This window comes from Heterodontus francisci, chromosome 8 (assembly GCF_036365525.1).
Source record: "Heterodontus francisci isolate sHetFra1 chromosome 8, sHetFra1.hap1, whole genome shotgun sequence".
NCBI classification, from domain to species: Eukaryota; Metazoa; Chordata; class Chondrichthyes; order Heterodontiformes; family Heterodontidae; genus Heterodontus; species Heterodontus francisci.
The window spans coordinates 6,855,296-6,882,432 of NC_090378.1; the positions used below are offsets into that span (position 1 = coordinate 6,855,296).

The window sequence follows — 27,137 nt, forward strand, 5'->3', positions numbered from 1 at the left end:
AGTCCATTGTGGGTTGAATGTGTCAGGGAATGGTCCTTTGTCTCTACAAGCGCTGTCTGTTAGTATGTAAATGATTTTTCCAGCCAAGTGTCTGGTGATTTTTTTTAACAAGTCCTTTCATCACTCCAGCAACAGTTTAAAATCACTATTCATGTGACAAAATTAATATGCCTCATTCTTGGGAGGTGGGGGACTGCATGGGGCTTAGGGTCGGCCCTCTATGGGACGCAGGGTGCCCGAACAGGAGGTATCCCCCCAACCCCAACTGCCAGTAGGCCACCTAGTTTTATCAGGTGGCTTTTGTGAGGCCTCAGCCACCCGTTAGCCAAGGGTAAAATACCCGTGGTGGTGGGAGGAGGCCCTTAAGTGGCAGTTAATTGGCCACCTAAGGGCCATGATTTGCCTGAGGTCGGTGGGCCGTTTCTTGACGCCACCATCCTGTGTAAATTAGCGGCGGAGGTGGGAACAGGTCAGGAATGGCCCACTCCCCCCCCCACCCCCCGAGCCTCACTCTCCATTTTCGCACCCCCCCCCCCCAACCCGCCCACTCTTTTGGGGGGGGCGTAAAATTCTGACCCATGTTCCACACATGCCTCGGTTAAACGGGCTGCTTTTCATGCTGCCTCGTGCAGGCTTTATTTCTGCCAGTACCTGCAGCTCTCTCAATGGTTCAGTTGGTGAAGACAAGTTGTAATGAACCCAAAAACATACCAGAAGTTCCCCGGTTGCTGGATCATATTCCTGATCTGTACTGAGTCTAAAGGCCTGAACTAGGAGACTGCACCATTGGGGGGCATAATTGGCCTCAGCACCAAAGAGGGAAAGCCATTTTGTGTCCCCTGCCTGGAAGTTTGACTCTGAGGACAGAATTGGGTTCAGTCTTTTGTGCCTGATTCACATATCCCCCTCACCCATGAAGAATAGTCTCTTTGATGAGGTACCATGGAGCCAGGAAAGGGGAATAGGGTGAGGCGGCGTGGGGGGGAGGGGGGGGGGGTGGGGGGCGGGGGGGGGAATTGCAGAATTAGCAAAAAAAAAATTGTCTTGCCCCCAGTCCAAAAATGCTTTTCCTCTATCAGAAATAACAATTTGCAACTAACTCAAAATAATACGATTGTGATCTGGAAAGCGCTGCCTGAAAGGGCGGTGGAAGCAGATTCAATAATAACTTTCAAAAGGGAATTGGATAAATACATGAAGGGCACGATGGGCCGAATGGCCTCCTTCTCTGTTGTAAGAGTCTGTGATTCTATTGCTGCAGATTGAGTACAGGATACTGGCATTTTGTAAGTGATGAAAGGTTTATACCTGCCTTTTCAACTAGTTACTGAGATTCAACAGGTAAGATATAGTAGAGCTAGTTGACCTAATTCAAGATTGAGGGAAGAGAACAACAACTGGTATTTGTATAGCTCCTTAAATGTTGTTAAATATCCCAAGGCACTTCACAGGAGCATTATCAAACAAAATTTGACACCGAGTCACGGAAAGAGATATTAGGTCAGATGACCAAAAGCTTGGTCAAAGAGGGAGGTTTTAAGGAGCCTCTTAAAGGAAGAAAAAGAGGTAGAGAGGTAGAGAGATATAGGGAGGGAATTCCAGAGCCTCGGGCTAAGGTACGGCCATCAATGGTGAAGCGATGAAAATTGAGGACACACAAGAGGCCAGAATTGGAGGAGCGCAGAGAGCTCGGAGGGTTATGGGGCTGGAGGAGATTACAGAGATAGGGAAGGATTTGAAAACAAGGATGGGAATTTTAAATTTGAGGCATTGCTGGACTGGGAGCCAATGTAGGTCAGCGAGCAGAGGGGTGATTAGAGAACAGGAATTGTTGCGAGTTAAAACAGGGACTGCAGAGTTTTGAATGCTCACAGCTATGAGGCAAATTCACAAGGATTTATTTTGGAAATGGAAATATGCCTTGGGGTTCAAGTGTTTCAAATTCTTAGCAATTTATGTACCTCAGGCAGATGTTTAATACTCGCCTGTCTAAAGGGAAAGAGATACCTCAGTGTAGTAACAAATCTATAATATTAACATGCAAAATCTACAGGAAACATGCATGTAGATTTAGTGTATTAATAGTGATCAGAAAAAGAATACAGATTTACAGCAAATCAATATCATCAACCTGTCTGTGTTAATAAAAGAACTTGCATTTATGTATAGTCTTTCACATCTTCAGAACATCCCAAAATGCTTTACAGCCAATGAAGTACTTTTTGATGTGTAGTCACTGTTGTAATATAAGACGGCAACCAATTTGTGCAGACTTCATCTTTTGATCTGATCCAAATTGTAAAATATGTTTTAAGAATAAAGAGGTCTTACTACAATTCTACAGCACATTGGTGAGGCCACACCTGCAGTACTGTGTACAGATTTGGTCTCCTTACCTTATGAATGTCATATTTTCCTTAGAGGGAGTGCAACGAAGGTTCACTCGACTGGTTCCTGGGATGAGGGGATTGTCCTATGAGATGAGATTGAGTAGACTAGGCCTACATTCCCTGGAGTTTAAAAGAATGTGAGATTATCGCATTGAAACACATAAAATTCTTAAGGGGCTTGAGAGGGTAGATGCTGAGAGGCTGTTTCCCCTGGATGGGTAATCTAAAACTTGGGGTTATAGACTCAGGATAAGGGGTCAGCCATTTAGGTCTGAGATGAGGAGAAATGTCTTCACTCAGAGGGTTGTGAATCTTTGGAATTCTCTACCCCAGTGAGCTGTGGATGCTCAGTCGATGAGTATATTCAAGACAGAAGTTGACAGATTGATGGGTACTCAGGGAATTGATGGATATGGGGATAGTACGGGAATATGGAGTTGCGGTGGAAGATCATCTATGATCTAATTGAATGACCGAGTAGGCTCAAAGGGCCAAATGGCCTACTCCTGCTCCTGTTTCTTATGTTCTTATGTTTCATTGGTTGATTTGGTAAAATGATGGGGAGATTTTAAGTACTTGCGATGATCTTTTGACCCCTTGAGAAGGAAGCCATTGTTTGACATTGTGATTTCTGTGTTTTAATTCAGGGTGATCGTGGTGAGCCAGGTCCTTTGGGACCTCCTGGAGAGAAAGGATCCATGGTAAGCAGTAAGTCAGACATATCTTCCTCCAAGATCAGTAGGTTTGTCAATGTTAAATCCAGGTTTGATCCCAGTTCTTCATTTTAGCTTTCCATTTCTTCATCCTTTGTTGGGTAAGGGTGTTAAGGGTTACAGAACCAAGGCAAGAAGATTGAGTTAGAATCATAGAATGGTGACAGCACAGAAGGCAGCCATTCAGTCCATCGAGTCTGTGCTGGCCCTCTGCAAGAACAATTTAGCCGGTCCTACTGCCCATCCTTTCCCCCTACATTTAAGATCAACCATGATCTATTTGAATGGTGGAACAGGCTCAAGGGGCTGTTCTGATGTTCCATTGTGCTTTCCAAGTCTCCAGCGCAGGATTGAAATTTCAGCAAAGGTCAGACTTAACCCTTTGAGTACTTGAATGTTCATCAGTTTTCAACTGGCAAATGTATTTCTAAAGCGAGAAGATTTGGCATGGGTTTGAATGCACATAAAGAAAAAAGAAGTGGTATAGTTCTGGAATCAGCGGGGCTGTCCCTCTCCACTTAAGATCCACACTTACTGGTAATTGCCATGTGATTAATATTAACAAAGAGGCCATGCTCACACTGTGCATCCTTAACATTAAAACTGTCGCTGGACAGGGGGTGATACATATGTCTGCAGTATAATTTCAATCAACGTCCACACTCCACAGGTATTGTCTGAGACGTCATCTGTGATGTAATTTCGCTTTGCATAAATTTTGGAAGGAGGATTAATATCACAAAGTAGAAGCACAGAATGGTTTGACAATGCAGAACAAAAAGTAGGGAATGGGTGAGCACCAGTCAAGAAGAAACAGGCAGGTAGTGCAATAGTCCCCTGAGTCCATCCCACTCTGCAGCCAGTATTCAGTTCTGAATACTGATGAGAGCGATGGTTCATCTGGAGAGTGCAGCTAGAGCCAAGTCCATGGCACCACAGCTGTACAGGGGGCTACAAAAGACCGGAAGAGCAATAGTTAGAGATGATTTGATTGTCAGGGGAACAGACAGGCGTTTCTGTGGCCATAGACGTGAATATAGGATGGTGTGTTGCCTCCCTGGCGCCAGGGTCAAGGATGTCAATGAACGGCAATGTTGAAAGACGAGTTAATTAATGTACTAGAGGGGTTTAAAATTGATAAGGGGGAGGTATTGGATAGGCTGTCAGCACCAGAACCAGATGAGATGTACGCAAGGATACTGAGGGAAGTGAGAGTGGGAATTGTGGAGGCACTGGCCATGATGTTTCAGTCTTCCATAGACTCAGAGGTGGTGCCAGAGGACTGGAGAATTGCAAATGTTACACCCTTGTTCAACAAAAGGTGTAAAGATAAGCCCAGCAATTACAGGCCAGTCAGTTTAACTTCAGTGGTGGGGAAACTTCTAGAAACAATAATTCAGGACACAATTAATAGTCACATGGACAAATGCGAGTTCATTAAGGAAAGCCAACATGGATTTCTTAAGGGAAAATCATGTTTAACTAACTTGCTGGAGTTTTTTTGAAGAGGTAACAGAGAGGGTTGATGAGGGCATTGCTGTTGATGTGTTGTACATGGACTTTAAAAAGGCATTTGATACAGTGCCACACAACAGACTTGTGAGCAAAGTATTAGCTCATGGAATAAAAAGGACGGTAGCAACATGGATACGAAATTGGCTGAGTGACAGGAAAAATTGGTTAATGGGTGTTTTTCGGGCTGGAGGAAGGTTTGTAGCGGAGTTCTCCAGGGGTCAGTGTTGGGACCCTTGCTCTTCCTGATATATATTAATGGCCCAGATCTTGGAGTACAGGGTACAATTTCAAAGTTTGTGGATGATACAAAAGTTGGAAGCATTGTGAACAGTGTGGAGGATAGTGTAGAACTTCAAAAGGACATAGACAGGTTGGTGGAATGGGCAGACAGGTGGCAGACGAAGTTCAATGTGGAAGAAATGTGAAATGATTCATTTTGATAGGAAGAACAATAAAGAGCACAACTCTAAAGGGGGTGCAGGAGCAGAGGGACCTGGGTGTGTATGTGTACAAGTCATTGAGGGTGGCAGGACAGGTTGAGAGAGTGGTTAATAAAGCAAACAGTATCCTGGGCCTTATTGGCAGGTATTGTGGCGGGCCTTCCCCAAAAAAGGCTGTCACCAGTTCTTCAGCTAATGACCAAGGCCTCTGTCACCAACATAAAATACTGCCCACTATTCTCTTCAGTAATCAAATTAAATTCGATGAGGATTTTCTTTTATTTTTCATGGCTGTGAGTGTCGCTGGCAAGACCAGCATTTGCTGCTCATTCCTAATTACCCTTGACAACCGAGTGGCTTGTTCGGCCATTTCAGAGGGCCGTTAAGAGTCAACCACATTGCTGTGGGTCTGGAGTCACATGTAGGTCAGACCAGGCAAGGACGGCAGATTTCCTTCCCGAAAGGACATTAGTGAACTAGGTGGGTTTTTACAACAATCAATGATAGTTGCATGGCAGCATTACAAAGAACAAAGAACAGTACAGCACAGGAACAGGCCATTCGGCCCTCCAAGCCTGCGCCAATCTTGATGCCTGCCTAAACTAAAACCTTCTGCACTTACGGGGACCGTATCCCTCTATTCCCTTCCTATTCATGTATTTGTCAAGATGCCTCTTAAACGTCGCTATCGTACCTGCTTCCCCCACCTCCCCCGGCAGCAAGTTCCTGGCATCCACCACCCTCTGTGTGAAGAACTTGCCTCGCACATCCCCTCTAAACTTTGCCCCTCTCACCTTAAAAACCTATGTCCCCTAGTAACTGACTCTTCCACCCTGGGAAAAAGCTTCTGACTATCCACTCTGTCCATGCTGCTCATAACTTTGTAAACCTCTATCATGTCACCCCTCCACCTCCGTCGTTCCAGTGAAAACAATCCGAGTTTATCCAACCTCTCCTCATAGCTAATGCCCTCCAGACCAGGCAACATCCTGGTAAACCTCTTCTGTACCCTCTCCAAAGCCTTCACGTCCTTCTGGTAGTGTGGCGACCAGAATTGCAAGCAATATTCGAAGTGTGGCCTAACTAATGCTCTGTACAGCTGCAGCATGACTTGCCTATTTTTATACTCTATGCCCCGACCAATGAAGGCAAGCATGCTGTATGCCTTCTTGACTACCTTATCCACCTGCGTTGCCACTTTCAGTGACCTGGGGACCTGTACGTCAAGAACTCTCTGCCTGTCAATACTCCTAAGGGTTCTGCCATTTACTGTATACTTCCCACCTGCATTAGACCTTCCAAAATGCATTACCTCACATTTGTCCAAATTAAACTCCATCTGCCACTTCTCCGCCCAAGTCTCCAACCGATCTATATCCTGCTGTATCCTCTGACAATCCTCATCACTGTCCGCAACTCCACCAACCTTTGCGTCGTCCGCAAACTTACTAATCAGACCAGCTACATTTTCCTCCAAATCATTTATATATACTACAAACAGCAAAGGTCCCAGCACTGATCCCTGCGGAACGCCACTAGTCACATCACTCCATTCAGAAAAACACCCATCCACTGCTACCCTCTGTCTTCTATGACCGAGCCAGTTCTGTATCCATCTTGCCAGCTCCCCTCTGATCCATTGTGACTTCACCTTTTGTATTAGTCTGCCATGAGGGACCTTGTCAAAGGCTTTACTGAAGTCCATATAGATAACATCCACTGCCCTTCCTTCATCAATCATCTTTGTCACTTCCTCAAAAAACTCAATCAAATTAGTGAGACACGACCTCCCCTTCACAAAACCATGCTATCTCTCACTAGTAAGTTTGTTTGTTTCCAAATGGGAGTAAATCCTGTCCCGAAGAATTTCCTTCCTTGCCTCCCTCAGTATTCTGGGATAGATCCCTTCAGGCCCTGGGGACTTAACTACCTTAATGCTTTGCAAGACGCCCGACACCACCTCCTTTTTGATAACGACATGACCCAGCCTATCTCCACTCCCTTCCCTAGACTCATCATCCACCAAGTCCTTCTCTTTGGTGAATACTGATGCAAAGTACTCATTTAGTACCTCGCCCATTTCCTCTGGCTCCACACATAGATTCCCTTCTCTGTCCTTGAGTGGGCCAACCCTTTCCCTAGTTACCCTCTTGCTCTTTATATATGTATAAAAAGCCTTGGGATTATCCTTAATCCTGTTTGCCAATGACTTTTCATGACCCCTTTTAGCCCTCCTTACTCCTTGCTTCAGTTCCTTCCTAATTACTGAGACTAGCTTTCAATTCCAGATTTTTCGAAATTAATTGAACTTATTAATTAATTGAATTTAAATTCCTCCAGCTGCCTTGGTGGGATTCGAACCTGTGTCCCCAGGCCATTAGCCTGGGTCTTTGGATTACTAGCTCAGTGTCATTGCCACTATGCCACCATCTCCCCCCAGCCTGCTCAACCTTTGTTGATCATAGAATTTTACAGTTTTCTTTCTAAAATTAAACACCCTGTGTGCAAGAGCTGGGGTGTTACTGCCATTCATTAGTAATACGATTGCTTAGTGAACAGTTCTAACTATCAGGAAAGATTGAGCAGGCTGGGGCTCTTTACTCCATCAAATTGAAGGTTTTGGGGTGACCTGATCGAGCAAATTCAAAATTATGAATGAGCTGTAAAGAAAATGTTTCCACTTGTGGGTGAGTCCAAAACTACAGGCTGATTAAATATAAGATAGCCACTAATAAATCCAATAGGGAATTCAGGAGAAACTTCTTTACCCAGACAGTGGTGAGAATGTGGAACTCACTACCACAGGGAGTGGTTGAGGTGAATAGTATCAATACATTTAAGGGGAAGCTGGATAAACACATGAAGGAGAAAGGAATAGAAGGATATGTTGATACGGTGAGAGGAATAGGGGTGGGAGGAGGCTTGTGTGGAGTATAAACACCAGCACGGAGCAGATGGGTTGAATGGCCTGTTTCTGTGCTGTAAATTCTATGTAATTCTATGTTGACATTTAAATGATCAACTTACGAGCTACTGGAACATTTTCACTGGAAGCTTGGCTCTTGATAGAAGTGTCCAAACCCTTTCTCTAGTTGCCAGATTGCTAACAATTGAGATTCTGCAAGCTGCCTTATTGGCAGGGATACAAATGAAAGTATTGAGTGAACTGGATCTCAGAAAGTATGCTAGCAAGAACTGTATCAAACTGCTTCCATGATTCCTCAGTTCTGCCAATCCAGAGTGATTTTAGGAGATATTTTTAATTGAGGCAAAGATCGTTAATGCAGGGCATTTGTCAAAGGTGAAAAGAGCTTAAAAAAATGACAATCTAAATTGATGTCAAATTCAGGTTCAAAAAGCCTTAAGATGAGTTGCTTGAAGATAAGGAGCTTACAGAGTTGTAGAAAAAACACACAGGGTGTGGGGACTAAGCATAACTGCTCTTTCAAAGAGCTGGTCCAGACACAATGGGCCAAATGGCTTCCTTCTGTGCTGTGAGTTTCTATAATCATTATAGGAGGATAGTAAGAGTTTCACAATTTTGAAGTATTGGGCAAGAATGTGCTAGAGTAGGAGACTGTGCAAAGATTTCTGATTTTAACACAGTGAGGTTATAGGAGAGAGGAAGAGCAAATGCTGTTCAATCTTTGAACAGGCCATTCTATGCCTTAGACCTTGAAGGAAGGAGGAATGAGATAGGCCACAGGTCTCCCTCATCTGAACTTCTTAGTGACTTTGTGAATTGCTCGGTGTGCTGTAATTAGCCTCACTGCCCATGGTTTAGAACATAAGAACTTAAGAAATAGGAACTGGAGTGGATCATATGGCTTCTCGAGCCTGCTTCACAATTCAGTTATATCGTGGCAGATCTTTGACCTCAACTCCACCTTCTTACCCTATCCCCAGATCCCTTAATTCCCTTAGTGACCAAAAATGTATCAATCTCAGTCTTGAATGTACTCAACGATTGGGCATCCACAGCTCCCTGGGGTAGAGAGTTCCAAATATACACAACCCTCTGAGTGAAGAAATTTCTCCTCATCTCAGTCCGAAATGGTCGATCCCTTATTCCTGAGACTGTGACCAGAATTTTCCGTGACCTAACGGGAATATGGAGGTGGAACCACAGCAGGTGGCAAAGGCCCTCCCGTGCCGACCTCCATTCACGGAGTGATATCACGGCATCTGGCCAATTAGCAGCTGGCAGGCGGGGTCACTCACCAGGTAGCTCCCAGAGGCAGGCCTTGAGGTGGTGGCCATGTCAACAGCTGACACGGAAGGAAGAATTGGTGGTGTGTTTACAAGGCCACCGACACCTGAGTCCTGTATCAAACTGCAGCCAGCTGGAAGCCAGCTACACCAAACAGCTGCCACCCAGTATCCACCCTTTAAAAGCTGCCGAGGCCCTGAACCCCTGAGGCGCCCGTGCACTACTCGAAAAAATCGGAGGGGCCCGTAAAATCAGTTTCAACTGCCTCCTTAATCGTCTAAATTACCTTTCAATTGCTTGTTTTTTGAAACACAAGCGGAGTCCCCACGCGACTTGCCATCCTCCGCTCATGAAATTGCATCGCAGAGTGATGACATCGGGGCCCGACCCAACGCCATCTCTTCTGATCTTATGGCTCCACCCAACTCCATCATTGCCCACTTTTTCCCATAAAATCCCAGTCTATGGCACCTAATTGTAAACTCTCCAGCCAGTAGGAAACAACCTATCAGCTTCTATCTGTCAAGCTCTCCAAAATTTTAGAACCATAGAAAAATTACAGCACAGAAGGAGGCCATTCAGCCCATTGTGTCTGCGCTGGCTGAAAAAACTAGCCGCCCAATCTAATCCCACCTTCCAGCACTTGGTCCATAGCCTTGCAGGTTACAGAACTTCAGGTGCAGGTCCAGGTACCTTTTAAATGAGTTGAGGGTTTCTGCCTCCACCACCATTCCTGGCAGTGAATTCCAGACACCCACCACCCTCTGGGTGAAAAAGTTTTTCCTCGTGTCCCCTCTAATCATTCTACCAATCACCTTAAATCTGTGCCCTTTGGTAAATGACCTCTCCGCTAGGGGAAACAGGTCCTTCCTGTCTACTCTATCCAGGCCCCTCATAATTTTGTACACCTCTATTAAGTCACCCCTCAGCCTCCTCTGTTCTAAGGAAAACAACCCGAGCCTATCCAATCTTTCCTCATAGTTGCAACTTTCGAGCCCTGGCAATATTCTTGTGAATCTCCTCTGTACTCTCTCAGGAGCAGTTATGTCCTTCCTGTAACGTGGTGACCAGAACTGTACACAATATTCCAGCTGTGGCCTAACCAGCGTTTTATACAGTTCCAGCATTACATCCCTGCTTTTATATGTTTCAATAAGATCACTCCTCATTGTTCTAAACGCCAGAGACTAAAGACCCATTCTTCTCAAAATAGAGAGACAAAAATCAACCAGTATTCACATTCTTTGTCCCAAACCAGGAGTCCATTTTATTACAGGTACCGAGTGAGGACGCCTGATCATTATGCGAGATTTTGAAAGTTATAGCGTATCCCTTTTGTGGCCAGAGCAATGATTTCATTCTGTATTTGATCGCTGTAATAGAGAAGCAGAAACCTTATCCACTTTAGTCCAATCACAGTTCATGCAACAAATTAGTTTAATGTGAATTTTCTGATTGTTTGGTTTTGTGGAAAAGATTGGAGGAAATACGTAGCAGACATTATGAGAGACCTCAACTTACATATTTCTTTTCTGAAAATGTGGATTACACAGACCAACTTAATAAAAAAGGAACTGTTAGCAATTAAGTGTAGCAGAAAATCTGTCAAAAATGCAATAATTCAGAGTTAGGTCTATTTTAATTTTGATTTTTTTTCCACTGATACTTGATATAAACTTGCACGGCTACAGCAGGGGAGTGGGGCTGATTGCAATGCTCCGCAGAGAGCCGGCATGGACTTGACGGGCCAAATGGCCTCTTTCTGTGCCGTAAGTTGTTCTCCGATACTTAAATCATAAAGTATGAGGCAGCACCTGTGGAAAGAGAAACAGAGTTAACTTGTTCAAATTCACAGACCTGAAAGTTAACTCTGCTTCTCTCTCCACAGATGCTGCCTGACCTGCTGAGTGACCCCAGCAATTTCTGCTTTGCTGCCACATACTTACCCTGCTGTGTCCCAGTGTCCTGTGAAGTTGTGATCCTCTTCTCCCACTCAAGTGTAACATTCCTTCTTGTAGGCGTGCCGCACCTGGGTGAATAATCTTAAATTTGTACATTCCAGGACGTGAGACTTAAATAGACCATAAAAGGTATTACAGAGGTTTACAGAGAACACACTGACACAAATGGGAATGCACGGGTTTCACAGCAACGTAAATACATCTTTCACTAAATGTTCCTCACCAACATGTGTGTCCTTTTCTCTGTGTGAATGATATGTGCCAGTATGTAGCACCAATGTCACATCCCTTTGCACCATTGGCCCTTCAGGAGAGCCAACGTATGCAATAACAGCATTGCCATGCCACCATTACTCATGAGCGTCTCCATGGACTCAGTGACGGACATTGACTCAGTCAGCTGCTGCCTCTAATGGTTTACAAAGGGATGCTGCAGGTGTGGACTGGTGCACAGCAGGTGAGCGAGGGTGATGTGGGGCTTGCAGAGCTCGTGTCAGCTCCTATGGAGCAGACAGCCTTTGTCTGATAAGTCACTTCCATACATCCCTACCTCACTGCTAGCTCTGTGTGCAGAGCCTGGGTGCCATCTGCCCTTCCGTGCGTCTTTCATGTTGTAGGTCCTCAGCGTCCTCATAGCCCGAGGAGGAATCCTGTTGACGTCTCTCCTCATCATGCCAGGCCTGGCCCCTATTGGGTGCATAGTTGTGCAGAGCAGCAAAGAAAGGAGTTGGCCTTTTTGGCTCGTAGTACAGGGCATCACCCTATCCATACACGCATTGGAGGTGCTCTTTCAGCATGCCGATCTCCTGCTCAATGGTGGCTCATGTAGCTTAGTGGCTGGCGTTGTATCTCTCCTCTGCAGCAGTGGTGGGATCTCTCACTGGTGTCAGGAGCCATGACTGCAAAGGATAGCCCTTATCTCCAAGAAGCCACCCCTCCATCTGAGCCAGTTCAGTGACAGCAGTGGCAGTCAAGAGTGACACTAGACCCAGGTGTCATGGCAGCTGCCTGAGAAGTGGTGACACATTCGCTGCAAGCATCTGCAGTGATCACTTACCAGCTTCACTTAGATTGATTCACCTGATTTTTTTTTAATTCATTCATGGGATGTGGGCGTCACTGGCCAGGCCAGCATTTATTGCCCATCCCTAATTACCCTTGAGAAGGTGGTGGTGAGCCGCCTTCTTGAACCGCTGCATCCATGTGAGGTAGGTACACCCACAGTGCTGTTAGGAAGGGAGTTCCAGGATTTTGACCCAGTGACAGTGAAGGAACGGTGATATAGTTCCAAGTCAGGATGGTGTGTGACTTGGAGGGGAACATGCAGGTGGTGGTGTTCCCATGTATTTGCTGCCCTTGTCCTTCTAGGTGGTAGAGGTCGCGGGTTTGGAAGGTGATGTCCCAGGAGCCTGGGTACATTGCTGCAGTGCATCTTGTAGATGGTACACACTACTGCCACTGTGCGTCGGTGGTGGAGGGAGTGAATGTTTGTAGATGGGGTGCCAATCAAGCGGGCTGCTTTGTCCTGGATGGTGTTGAGCTTCCTGAATGTTGTTGAAGCTGCACCCATCCAGGCAAGTGGAGAGTATTCCATCACACTCCTGACTTGTGCCTTGTAGATGGTGGACAGACTTTGGGGAGTCAGGAGGTGAGTTACTCGCCTCAGGATTCCTAACCTCTGACCTGCTCTTGTAGCCACGGTATTTATATGACTACTCCAGATCAGTTTCTGGTCAATGGTAGCCCCTAGATGTTGATAGTGGGGGATTCAGCGATGGTAATGCTGTTGAATGTCAAGGGGAGGTGGTTAGATTCTCCCTTGTTGGAGATGGTCATTGCCTGGCACTTGTGTGGCGCGAATGTTACTTGCCACTGATCAGCCCAAGCCTGGATATTGTCCAGATCATGCTGCATTTCTACACTGACTGCTTCAGGATCTGAGGAGTCAAGAATGGTGCTGAACATTGTGCAATCATCAGCAAACATCCCCACTTCTGACTTTATGAATGAAGGAAGGTCATTGATGAAGCAGCTGAAGATGGTTGGGCCTCGGACACTACCTTGAGGAGCTCCCGCAGTGATGTCCTGGAGCTCAGATGATTGACCTCCACCAACCACAACCATTTTCCTTTGCTCTAGGTATGACTCCTGCCAGTGGAGGGTTTTCCCCCTGATTCCCATTGACCTCAGTTTTGCTAGGGCTCCTTGATGCCATACTTCGTCAAATGTTGCCTTGATGTCAAGGGCAGTCACTCTCACCTCACCTCTTGAGTTCAGCTCTTTTGTCCATGTTTGAACCAAGGCTGTAATGAGGTCAGGAGCTGAGTGGCCCTGGCAGAACCCAAACTGAGCGTCACTGAGCAGGTTATTGCTAAGCGAGTGCTGCTTGATGGCACTGTTGATGACACCTTCCATCACTTTACTGATGATTGAGAGTAGGCTGATGGGGCGGTAATTGGCCGGGTTGGACTTGTCCTGCTTTGTGTGTACAGGACATACCTGGGCAATTTTCCACATTGCAGGATCGATGCCAGTGTTGTAGCTGTACTGGAACAGCTTGGCGAGGGGCGCAGCAGGTTCTGGAGCACAGGTCTTCAGTACTATTGCCGGAATATTGTCAGGACCCATAGCCTTTGCAGTATCCAGTGCCTTCAGTCGTTTCTTGATATCACGTGGAGTGAATCGAATTGGCTGAAGTCTGGCATCTGTAATGCTGGGGACTTCAGGAGGAGGCCGAGATGGATCAACAATTCGGCACTTCTGGCTGAAGATTGTTGCAAATGCTTCTGCCTTATCTTTCACACTGATGTGCTGGGCTCCACCATCATTGAGGATGCGGATATCTGTGGAGCCACCTCCTCCTGTTAGTTGTTTAATTGTCCACCACGATTCACGGCTGGATGTGGCAGGACTGCAGAGCTTAGATCTGATCCGTTGGTTATGGGATCGCTTAGCTCTGTCTATCGCATGCTGCTTACGCAGTTTGGCACGCAGATAGTCCTGTGTTGTAGCTTCACCAGGTTGACACTTCATTTTGAGGTATGCCTGGTGCTACTCCTGGCATGCCCTCCTGCACTCTTCATTGAACCAGGGTTGGTCTCCTGGCTTGATGGTAATGGTAGAGTGGGGGATATGCCGAGCCATGAGGTTACAGATTGTGGTTGAGTACAATTCTGCTGCTGCTGATGGCCCACAGCGCCTCATGGATGTCCAGTTTTGCATTGCTAGATCTGTTCGAAATCTATCCCATTTAGCACGGTGATAGTGCCACATAACACGATGGAGGGTATCCTCAATGTGAAGGCCGGACTTTGTCTCTACAAGGTGGTCACTCCTACCAATACAGTCAAGGCCAGAAGCATCTGCAGCAGGCAGATTGGTGAGGACGAGGTCAAGTATGTTTTTTCCTCGTGTTGGTTCCCTCACCACCTGCCACAGACCCATTCTAGCAGCTATGTCCTTTAGGACTCGGCCAGCTTGGTCAGTAGTGGTGGTCCCGAGCCATTCTTGGTGATAGGCATTGAAGTCCCCCACCCAGAGTACATTTTGTGCCCTTGCCACCCGCAATGCTTCCTCCAAGTGGTGTTTAACATGGAGGAGTACTGAGTCATCAGCTGAGGGAGGGCGGTAGGTGGTAATCAGTAGGAGGTTACCTTGCCCATGTTTGACCTGATGCCATGAGACTTCATGGGGTCCGGAGTCAATGTTGAGGACTCCCAGGGCAACTCCCTCCCAACTGTATACCACTGTGCCGCCACCTCTGGTGGATCTGTCCTGCCGGTGGGACAGGACATACCCAGGGATAGTGCTTGCAGTGTCTGGGACATTGTCTGTAAGGTATGATTCCGTGAGTATGACTATGTCAGGCTGTTGCTTGACTAGTCTGTGGGACAGCTCTCCCAACTTTGGCACAAGCCCCCAGATGTTAGTAAGGATAGTCAAATGAGTGCAGTCTATGAACATTACAACCTATGGTTCTCCTGCAATGGTGCCAGAACCAATGGCCCTCTGGGCCTGGCTGTGAGAGTCGGTCCTGAAGCGGACATCCTCACTGGCCCTCCGGTGCAGGGCATTGGTGACCTCCCTGATGCAGCGGTGCACTGCTGACTGTGTGACCCCACAAAGGTCTCTAGTGGGCCCCTAGAAGGCTGCAGAGGCGTCAGGCTTGAGAACCGCTGCCACTATGAGGAAAACAGACACGGGATGTCCACTGGAGCCCATGGGCTGCAGGTCATCCTTGAGCAGGGCACAGAGACGTGTCACCACCTTCTCTATATGCGCAATCTCCTCTGGTGCTCTGACATCCGATGGCATGTCATGTGGGGCCTGTAGATGCACGGCGACCATAATGGCGAGCTCCCCTTGGGGACTACTGCTCACAACTGGGGGCCTCTACGTGGATTTCACCTGCCTGTTGGTATTGCCTGTGGCGCATATGGATCCTCACATGCAGAGGACATGGACTGGTGTTGACGGGTACATCCACTGCTTTCCTGGATCAACTATATGGCGTGCCATGGCATTGCCCATCTTGGCCAACACTCAGAGTGGCACAGCATGACCACATCAAGATCCTACCAGCTAAATTGATTTCCCCCACCATCCATATAACCTTAATGCTCCTGCCCTTTCTGGCACCCTCCCCACACAGTGTGCTATTGCCCCTCACAAACACAGAGCGTACACTGTTAACAGAGGGATGGTACACGGTACCTCCCTTCATGTCAGCACAGCTTTCCCATTTCCGTCCATTAATCCCAGCCTCCCTCCCTTTCAGAATGCAGAGTTAGACCCCTGCATATCCCCCCTCCCTCCTCCCTTTCAGAATGCAGAGTTAGACCCCTGAATATCCCCTCTTCCTCCTCCCTTCCTTAATGCAGAGTGGGACTCCTGAATAACAAAATCTACCTTTGCTGGAGACAACATCTGCCTCTGAGGACCCGCCGGCTTTTCAGATCGTGAATGGGACGGCACGTGACGGCCGCCCGTTCAGCGAAAAATCCAGAGGTGTCGGTGGAGAGGTGGCGGGCTGCATAATCAGCAAAGGTAAGTACCCCTTACCAGATGCTAACTGTGGTGCCGCCGCCATGCGATGGTGGTTCCGCACTGAGGTCCCTCCGCCTCCGGTAATATGCAGCAGGCCCTTCTCGACATCACGGGTCGAGGCGGGCCTCTCCCCGCAACATTTTACCAGCCCCCGCACCACGACCCACGGCATCAAGGGGCTGTTAAAGTTCAACCCCTTTAATCTGTGTCCTCTGGTTACTGACCCTCTGGCCTCTTATTCTCCTTATTTACTCTATCAAACCCCTTCATAATTCTGAACATCTCTATCTATTCTCCTCTTAATCTCGGTTCTAAGGAAAACAATGTTATGGATCTGATTAAATAAAATGAAGAAGAAACTAATGATTGCAATTAGAGGCCACCAAGTTAGCGAAAAAGTTTAGACCTCAAACTTTATGCTTAAATAAGGGATGAATGTGGGTGATCCAAACACAACTATTATGGCAGACCTCAACTTACCAGAGATCAAATAGAAGAAAATCAAGGGACATGAGGATTGGATGGGAAAGTGGAGTTAATGAAGAAGATCAGCCATGATCTTATTGAATGGCGAGCGTACTCCTGCACCTAACTCTAAAAGGCTTATAATGAAATGAAGAGGAAAGAAAACATGACTGTGGGCATGATAGTGGACGGTTATTTTACCCAAATAATTATGGAATCTGCAAGAAGAGGAGATAACATTGAACTAAATATTGTGTAATAGGATGAGCAATAAATGCTGGCCTAGCCAGCGACGCCCATATACCATGAACGAATAAATAAAAACAGATAACAATGGAGCAGGGTGTAGTAAAACAGTGGTCACAGTATTTAGTGTCAGACTTGCACTGGAGGAGAGGGGTGCAATGCAAACTCCCAATTTTAAAAAAAAAGTTTTTTAGGAGAGAATGAAGAACGAGTTGATGCTGTTAGATTTATGATAGTGTGGTGTGCTGGTAGGAAGGGATGAACTTCTGAGTTGATTTCATATAACCTTGGACTGACAGTATCAAGTCATTCAGTAACTTCGAGTAGCACATGAAACAATGGCTTCTAAAACCCTGGTGCTGTATTGTTTACTGAGAAAGCTTGTGTTGCAGTGAGCACTACAATCACTTCATTGGAGTTTTTAAGAGGGACTTTGTCCTTTTTGAAAACTGTAGCTTTTTTTGGTTGAAGCAAGCAGAAAATCAGAGGAATATGCAACGTCTTGCACACGACAAATAATAAACAATTTAAATCATGAGTATTTGTAAAGGGATGAAAAGACATTTGCCAAATGCAATTTGGATGCTGTGCTCCTTGATCAAATTGCACGTTTTGGGAAAAGATTTTGGGTTCCGTTGAAGACTTCCATCAATTTTAAGATGCTTGTTCTTATTGTCTGGAATATACTGAAAGGGCGGTGGAAGCAGATCCAATAGTAACTTTCAAAAAGGAAATGGATAAATACTTGAGGAGGAAAAATTTCCAGAGTGATGGGGAGGAGGGCAGGGGGCAGTGGGACTAAATGAACTAATTTCAAAGAACTGACACCATCACCATGTGAATGACCTCCCTCTGTGCTGGATCAGTCTATGATTCCATGACACTCCAGACTTCTCTCTTTCTCCAGCATCATTTCTAAGAAAGGCAGCATGTTGAAACAGTAACTGTGTGGTTAGAGCCAGCCAACAACAATTAAATCCATGAAGGAACGCCCAACCTCACAATTCGTTACTGCAAGGATCACAGCTCGGCTGTAAAATACAATGGATAATTTGCAGCTTGTTAATTGATCTGCTTTTGTTGTTTACTTTGGCAGGGTTATATGGGACCTCCCGGAATTCCCGGTCTAATTGGACCACAAGGACTGCCAGTGAGTATAACATTAATATTAAAAAATTCCCAAATTGAACTCATGGTGCAAACTAATTTCATTTTGGCTCAGTTTCCCTCTGTGAGCAATATTCTGTGTATGAAACTCCAGGCTTCATTTAAAGGGGCTCAGTACTAAGGCATGTTTGTGATAGCTATCAATACCAATATTTCATACTGTATTTGCAACCAGAAATGACTGAACTGTTCCATGTGATACCAAGAAACGGCTGAAGGCACTGAATACTGCCAAGGCTATGGACCCCGACAACATCCCAGCATAGGAACATAGGGGCATCGAGCCTGCCCCGCCATTCAATATGATCATGGCTGATAATCCACTTCAATGCCTTTTTCCAACACTTTCCTCATATCCCCTTTTGTCATTTGTATTTAATAATCTGTCAATCTCTGCTTTAAACATACTCAACGACTGAGCTTCCACAGCTCTCTGGGGTAGAGAATGTCAAAGATTCACAACCCTCTGAGTAAAGAAATTTCTCCTCATCTCTATCCTAAGTGGCTTCCTCCTTATTTTGAAATTGTGTCCCCTGGTTCGAGACTCCACAACCAGGGGAAACATCTTACCTGCATCTACCCTGTCTATCCCTTTAAGTATTTTGTAGGTTTTAATGAGATCATCTCTCATTCTTCGTAACTCTAGAAAATACAGGCCCAGTTTCCCCAATCTCTCTTCATAGGACAGTCCCACCATCCCAGGAACAAGTCTGGTGAACCTTCGTTGCACTCCCTCCATGGCAATAATATCCTTCCTAAGGTAAGGAGACCAAAATTGCACACAATACTCCAGGTGCGGTCTAACCAAGGTTCTATACAATTGAAGCAAGACTTCACTAGTGAAGTCAGCAGTAGTGTTGAAGACTTGTGTTCTATAACTATTGTTACAACCGAGGTGGGAGGAGTGCACTGTTTATTCTAGTTCCACTTCTTCACAGGTCACAACATAAATTTAAATTTTCCCACTTACCGATACGGTCATTCATAGACTCTATTTTTCCCAGAATAAAACACACTAACCAGGTTTCTTTGATGAACAGCAAAATTATCAGTTTCTTATAAAACAAGTCTTAACCAGTAATGAAGTAAAGCATAAACACACAGATTGAAATATTAAAGTTCCCTTTTTACTTTAGCCCCTCACACTCACGTACACACACATACACTGGTTAACTGGAAAAATAAAAGCGAGGGATTTTTGTTTAGAGCTCTGTTACAGCCAAAAACACTTGGGCTGAACACTTGCTCATCCTTGAAGAAAATAGCAGATGAGATATGTTGTGTTCCAAAACTGGCATACAGTCTAACTTCTGAGTACATGTAGACGGGTCACTGGGATCTTGTAGAACAGTTCTTTTCAGGCGGCGTTGAGAATTAATTTAGTAGGCTTTTCTTCAAAGACATGAGATGAGATGAGTTGACACTGTGGACTTCTCAGGGTCTTTTAGAGAGGTGCTGGAAAGCTGAGCTGGGTTGTGGCCTTCTCTCCTTCCTTGGGAATTCTCTTCTCTTCCTGGAAGTTCTCTTCCCTTTACTGCAGGCTTTTTAAAGAGATGGAACAGGCTGGGCTCACCTGGTGATCTGTCCTTCAGTTTTTTTTAAAAACTCCAACCCCTTTTAAACAGTTCATTCCCAACTCCAAACAATTCAAAAGTGAAGCTGAAAACAGGTAGTCCACCTTACGGCCTGTCATTTCTCTGTACACATCTTCCCCAGTTACCAGGGTTTCTGTTTTATTTTTAACTTGAATCATGTGACAACCAGTAAATGCTGTTGCTAAACAAGTCCTTTCGGTGTTCTCTTGATGAGCCTCTTGAAAAGAAAACTGGTCCAACATTTCTTCAATTTGACTATGAATTCTCAGCAAAATATTTTTAAGAAAAACAGTAGCACCTTCATAACACTATCTACATCCCTAGCCAAGCTTTTCCAGTACAGCTACAACACTGGCATCTGCCCACAATGTGGTAAATTGCCCAGGTATGTCCTGTTGGCTCCTCACCTCATTACAGCCTTGGTCCAAACATGGACAATAGAGCTGAACTCCAGAGGTGAGGTGAGAGTGACTGCCCTTGACATCAAGGCAGCATTTGACCAAGTATGGCATCAAGGAGCCCTAGCAAAATCGGAGTCAATAGGAATCAGGAGGGAAACTCTCCGCTGGTTGGAGTCCTATCTAATACAAAGAAAGATGGTTGTGGTTGTTGGAGGCCAAACATCTCAGCCCCAGGACATCACTGCAGGAGTTCCTCAGGGTTGTGTCCTATGCCAACCATCTTCAGCTGCTTCATCGATGACCTTCCCTCCATCATAAGGTCAGAAGTGGGGATGTTGACTGATGATTGCACAATGTTCAGCACCATTTGCGACTCCTGAGATACTGAAGGGGTCTGTGTTTACATGCAGCAAGATCTGGAAAAATTCCAGGCTTGGGCTGATAAGTGGCAAGTAACATTTGTGCCACACAAGTGCCAGGCAATGATCTCCAACAGTAGGTGATGCATTTGGGGAGGTCACGGGCAAAGGAATACAAAAAAATGGGAGGATACTGAGAGGTATAGAGGAAGTGAGGGACCTTAGATTGTATGTACACAGATCCCTGAAGGTAGCAGGACATGTCGATAAAGTGGTTAAGAGGGCATAAGAATGCTTCCCTTTATTAGCCGAGGCACAGACTATAAGAGCAGGGAGGTTATGCTGGCCGTATATAAAACACTAGTTAGGCCACAACTTGAGTACTGCATGCAGACACATGGGAACACCACCACCTGGAAGTTCCCCTCCAAGTCACACACCATCTGACTTGGAACTTGTCATGAGCTCATGGCACACTGTCTTTAATGAAACTGACTGTAATGGCTGCCCCAGTCAGAATGCCTCATGGTAGAGGTCAAATGGCTACAGCAAGCCAGGAGGCACATTGGTATAGTATTGCATTTCTATCCCAAACAGCCCCCTTTTCATACAAAAAAAATTGCTTGCATTATCTTTGACAATGTGAGTTTACCAAGTTATCCACTATGCACACAACTGTTCTCATGCATTAGTAGTTCGTCATTCTTGTCAGTCTCTGCACATGCATTGCACACATAGTCATTAAATGGTGCCCGTCTCTTCATGGTGCATGTGCGCGTTGTCGTTGGCTGTTCATCTGGTTGGTTTTCCTTTTTCGGTGAGTGATGTTTCCTTGAAACTTGTTGCCGCAGTAACTGTTGTTGTTCCATTTCCATTGTTGGGGTGCTGTGGACCTCTGGGGCTGATGGTTGTTCTGTGTTCTGTGCAGTTAATGAGTTCTCATCTTCCTGGTCGGCTGCCTGCCCTGAAGGAACAGCTTCTCCAGTCCGTGTGTGTCTGCGGGGTGTGACGGTATCTCTGGTCCTTCACATCCACCGCATACGATTGAGGTGACGACTGCTCTATGCAGGTCCCAGGTTGCCACTTGGGCTGACTCTTGTTGAGCGCGTTGAAGGTTTGTACTTTGACTGGCTCTGCAATGCTCAATTCTGGCAATGGTTCGGCAGTTTTGTCAAATGAAATTTGGCTTTCTGTCATTTCACCTTGATTTTGTCTGCCTGCTGTGTGGAATCCGAGCGCTCCTTCCCCACGGCATCCACCTCGGGAGCCTGATCTTCCCAGGCACCTTAGCAGACAACTGCCAGATCTTCCTCTTCCTCGCTGCCTGTATGACTTGCGTCACCTTGCAACTGACAAAGGTGTTCTCGTTCCGGCGCCCACTCCTGTCGGCCATCTCCTGGGTTTTCTCTTTTTGCACATTGAGGGTTACCAGTCCAAGCTTTAGACTTGCTTCGGCTGAGATGAGTGGCTTCAATGATTTGGAACTCCAGATCTTCATTCTTGTCATTGCATTGGGCTGTCAGAGTAACTTGTCCTCTTGGCACTAGTATGGTGCCATCATATAGTCTCAACCTTACTTTTGAGAGCTTCATTTTTGGATCGCCATGTTGAGCCACTTCGCACAGGTCTGTGAAGGTCATGACGTTGCATGACACATCTGGCACTTTATGTTGACTTGATATTCTCCTTCTGCAGTCATCATTCCAACAGTCACAAACCTATCGACCTGACTGAACCAAAGTGTTGTATGGTGTATAGTGATTCATCAGAATCTTCAGCTGATATCTCTCCAGTGGCCATCTGTAGCTGCTTGTTCTGCTTCCCTCCAGCCAAATGCATGCGTGCAAAATGATTCAGCTTCTTGCAGTGAGAAAACTACTCTCCCCACACTGGACACGCCTTCTTTTCCTGTGCTTGATGTCCTTCGCAGTATTTGCCTCCTGCCCTTTGTCCGTGATCTTTCTCCCCTCTTGGCCAGGAATGTCTATCAGCATAATGCAAGGCCTGGTCTGTTCTGCTGTGAATATGCTCTAGCTGTTGATTTACAACCTCAGCGCTCCTGCACACGTCGATTGCTTTCCTGCGAGTCAGTTTCTCCTCTCTCAGTAGATGTGCTCTCACTGCGGGATCTCTTATGCCTAATACAATCCTGTTTTTAATTAGATTATCTTTTAGTTGCGCAAATTCACAGGATTCTGCAAGCTGTGTTATTGCAGTCACATATTGATCAATGGACTCTTTTTCACCTTGGATCCTAATATTGAACACATACCATTCATAGGTTACGTTCACTTGGGGTTCGAAGTATTCCTTCAAGGCTGTCAAAATTTCTGCTGTCCTTTTTTTTGGTTCTTCAGGGAGATTTAGGGTGGAATACACTTTGTAACAGTCTCTCCCCAACAGTGATAAAAGTGTAGCTACTCGCAGCTGCTCTGGTTTGTTAGTTAAATCTGTTGCAATTTCATAATTTTGCCATTGCAAGTGGAAAAACTGCCAGTTCAGTTTCATATTGCCTTTCATTTCAACCAGCGCAGGCAGAAGAAAATGTGCAGCCATTGTCTTACCCTGTGCTTTCAGCTGTTTCTTTGTTCCTTTTCTGTGGCTTCCTGTGGCTTTTAGTAGCTTTTTTCAGTTGTGACCATTCCTGAGGACTTTGTTCTGTAGCTGTGCTTCTTCACTCAATCTCAAGCTCCACTCTGAGACCATGTTCTGAGCTCACAGGACACCAGTCTGGTGTGTACTCTGTCTTTAATGAAACTGACTGTCATGGCTGCCCCCAGTCAGAATGCCTCATGGTAGAAGTCACATGACTATGGCAAGCCAGGAGGCACATTGGTACAGTATTGCATTTCTATCCCAAACAGAACTATATCGCCATTCCTTCACTATCGCTGGGTCAAAATCCTGGAATCCCCTCACTAACATCACTGTGGGTGTACCTACACCACATGGACTCTAGCAGTTCAAGAAGGCAGTTCACCACCTTCTCAAGGGCAATTAGGGATGGGCAACAAATGCTGGCCTTGCCAGTGATGCTCACATCCCATGAAAGAATAGAAAAAGATGGAGTGACTAATGATTGTGACATTTTGGAATGAATCATATGAGGCCACCAATTTCTTGCTGTGTAGCATCAATAGAACAATCAGTGGCATTCAAAATTGAAGAGGCCACAGCTGATTCTTACAGGCCTCTGCTGAATTGGTCAGGGCCGTTTCTAAGCCTGAGGTGAGCGCAGGCCTGATTTCAATATCGAGATAGAGCTCATGTGCTCATTACAGACCTGGATCCCTAAATTTGTATGCCCGATTCAGAGTTTGTGATTCTGGATCTTTAGCAATCTAACCATTGGTCCTTAGACACTCAAAAAAAGGCCCAAAAACTTGGAGCATTTTTAGTATTACAGGTAGTCAGAGGTTGCTGTACAAAATAACTGTGGGAAGCTACCATTCTGTCCTTGCCCTGATCATCTCCTCTCCTGATCTTCTCCCCCTCACCAACCCCTCACAACAGGTGAGCCAGGTCGGGGTGCCTTACTCACATCTGCAGCTCACCTGATCTATTCCATTGGTGTCTCAGGATGAATTTACTTCACTCTTCGGACCTCTCCATTCCAGATCACCACCAGAATACCATACTCAGTTTAGGACGCTTAAGAATTTAATCTAATTTCTTTCTATGCGGAGAAATTTAGCTTGAGCTCCAAGACTTCAACATCACAAATACTGAACCAAATCCAACTGAATAAAAGAGGTAGATAGGTAAATAATGGGAAAGGGAGAAAGGATTTAAAAAAATAGAGATTAGTATAGAAAGAAGGTTAAGAAATGTTATCAATCCCCTCAGGGAATTGGAATATCCATGAGGAATGTACTAATATCTATGAGAATTTCTGGTGATGATGCTGCTTCAAACAAAAGCAATCCAGAGCATTGACCACCTTATGAGTATCTCTTTAACCTATTTGGAAGTCGGACTTGTTAAGAGTTGAGGCCACAATCAAATCAGCCATGATCTTATTGAATGGCAGAGCAAGCTCAAGGGGCCAAATGGCCTATTCCATTCCTGACTCATATGTTCATATGTCGTATACCTGGGACTCGTTCGTTTATAAAAATTGTAAGGAGTAATGGACCAAAAAACTGACCCTTGGGAAACACCACTGTGAATCACCTCCCCATCTGGAAAATATTCATCCATCGCCACCCTTTGCTTCCTGACTGAATTTTGTATCCAGACCCCCCACTTTCTCCTTAATCCCATGGTTTTCCATCTTCTTAATAAGCCTCCTGTGTGGCACTTTGTCAAACGCCTTCCTACAGTAAGTGTGTCATTGGTTTGATTTTCTAAGAAGGGCTATCAAGGTCTTGCATTGTTCTGGTTCCTCTTTCCTATTGGATAAATCAGGGTGAAGATTGTTCTCCAACTTCTGTAGCACAGCAGGTAGGGTTGCTCTGGCCCTGAGTATCTGATACATGCAGAGTGGAGACAGTCTCCCACTGTGTCTGTTGTACCACACAGGTTCCGTGAACTGGATCTAGCTAATTTTCAGAGTTAAGCTGCAGTTATCGGTCTTGTAAGATCTCACATGATGTTAATGCTGCATTCTGTAGGTAAAACTGCTCTGTAAGTATTACTATTGGCCTTCAGTCCAGCCCAGTAGTCATCAATGAACTGGCTGCAATCTACAACAACTTCATGCACATTGTATCAAATACTCCCTATTGTACCAGCCAACTTTCCTTAAGTTCATCATTTACATTTGTTGACAACACCCACCATTCACACAGGTAGAATCCTAATGATTGATCCAAGATTTGCTATTCAAGAAAGAACTTGCATTTATATAATGCCTTTTATGACCTCGGGGTCAGTCTGGTGATAGTGGTCCTTTATTGCCAATAAAGTACTTCTAAAGTGTCATTACAATTGTGACATGGGAAGCATGGAAGACAATTTCTTCACAGCAAGCTCCCACAAAGAGCAGCATGATAGCGAGCAGATAATCCATTATACTGGCGTTCGGTTGAGGAATAAATATTGTCCAACACAGCAGAGAAAACTCCCCTACTCTTCCTCAAAATAATGACTATGGGATCTTTTAGATTTTCCTGAAAGGATAGAGATTTAACATCTCATTCGAATGATGGCTCCTCTGACAGTGTAGCATACCTTCAGTACTGCACATGGAGTTAAGTGAGAGATCAGCCATGATCTCGTTGAATGGTGGAACAGGCTCGAGGGGCTGAATGGCCTCCTCCTGTTCTTATGTGTGTCCGTCTCGATCATGCTCTGGAATAGGGCGTGAATCCACAACCTTCTGACTCAGAGATGAGAGTGCTACCACTGACTCACAATTAACAAGACAGGCAGCAGATCAGAGACATTGATAAAGCCAGCTCAGTCTGATGTCAGTGGTCCTTTATTGTCTTGTAGGGGCTTCCAGGACGGAGAGGATCACCGGGGCTACAAGGTGCAAAAGGGAGAAGAGTAAGTGACATTTATGATTTGCGAATATTTCATTTTGTAACACACCCATTGCCTAATCTCTCTACTCTACTGGAGAGTTTATGAGAAGTGGGATTGTCTGAAGCTCCGAGCATGTCTGTGCCAATAATTGGTCGCTTGTGATTTGTGATGCGTCAAAAATTTCCTACAGATTCCTCTCGTTGCCATCAATTGAGATCACAACATACACCCTTCAGCCACATCTTTGTGGGAAAGGATATGATGGTCTAATGGTTGTGGTACTGGGTTAGTAACCCTAGAGATTGTGAGTTGAAATCCCACTCTTGGCAAATGATGAAACTAAAGTAATAAGTCTTATAAAAGTGCCCTGGAAAAAAAGAGCTGGGTGGCCACAAAGTTCCAACGATTCATTTCAGTCTTACAGGGAAGGGAACCTATCTAGTCAGACCCATGAATGACTGCAATCTCACACTCTTAACCCTCTAAAGCAACCTGGCACCTTACAGAGTATTGGCAGCACAGGAAAAGACCATTTGGCCCAACTGGTCTATGACAGCATTTATGCTTCACATGAGCCACCTCCGACCCCTCTTTATCTCACCCCATCAGTATATCTTTCTATTCCTTTCTCCCTCATGCGTTTATCCAGCTTCCCCTGAAATGCATCTATGGTATTCATTTCAACTACACCCTGTGGTAGCGAGTTCAATATTTTTTGTTATTCCTTCCTGCAGCAAGACCTGAACAACATTCACCTTGAGCTGATAAGTGGCAAGTAACATTCACACCACACAAGTGCCAGGCAATGACCATCTCCAACAAGAGAATCTAACCATATCCCCTTGACAAGGTCCGAGTGGCCTACTCCTGCTCCTAATTCGTATGTTCGTATGTTTGTATTCAGTGGCATTACCATCACTGAATCCCCCACTATCAACATCCTGGGGGTTATCATTGACCAGAAACTGAACTGGACCATCCACGTAAATACTGTGGCTACAAGAGCAGGTCAGAGACTGTGAATTCTGCAGTGAGTAACTCACCTCCTGTCTCCCCAAAGCCTGTTCACCATCTACAAGGCACAAGTCAGGAATGTAATGGAATACTCTCCACTTACCTGGATGAGTGCAGCTCCAACAACACCTCAACACCATCCAGGA

General features: G+C 45.5%; 1 protein-coding gene across 1 annotated transcript in view; it reads left to right on the plus strand.

Moving 5' to 3' along the window:
* Positions 1–27,137, plus strand: part of LOC137373159 (collagen alpha-1(XXIV) chain) — a 351,399-nt gene that overhangs the window by 182,691 nt on the left and 141,571 nt on the right. The window contains exons 26-28 of the mRNA XM_068038018.1: positions 3,038–3,091; positions 18,083–18,136; positions 25,945–25,998. Of these exons, the coding sequence (XP_067894119.1) occupies positions 3,038–3,091; positions 18,083–18,136; positions 25,945–25,998 (162 nt within the window). The remainder of the gene's footprint in view (positions 1–3,037; positions 3,092–18,082; positions 18,137–25,944; positions 25,999–27,137) is intronic.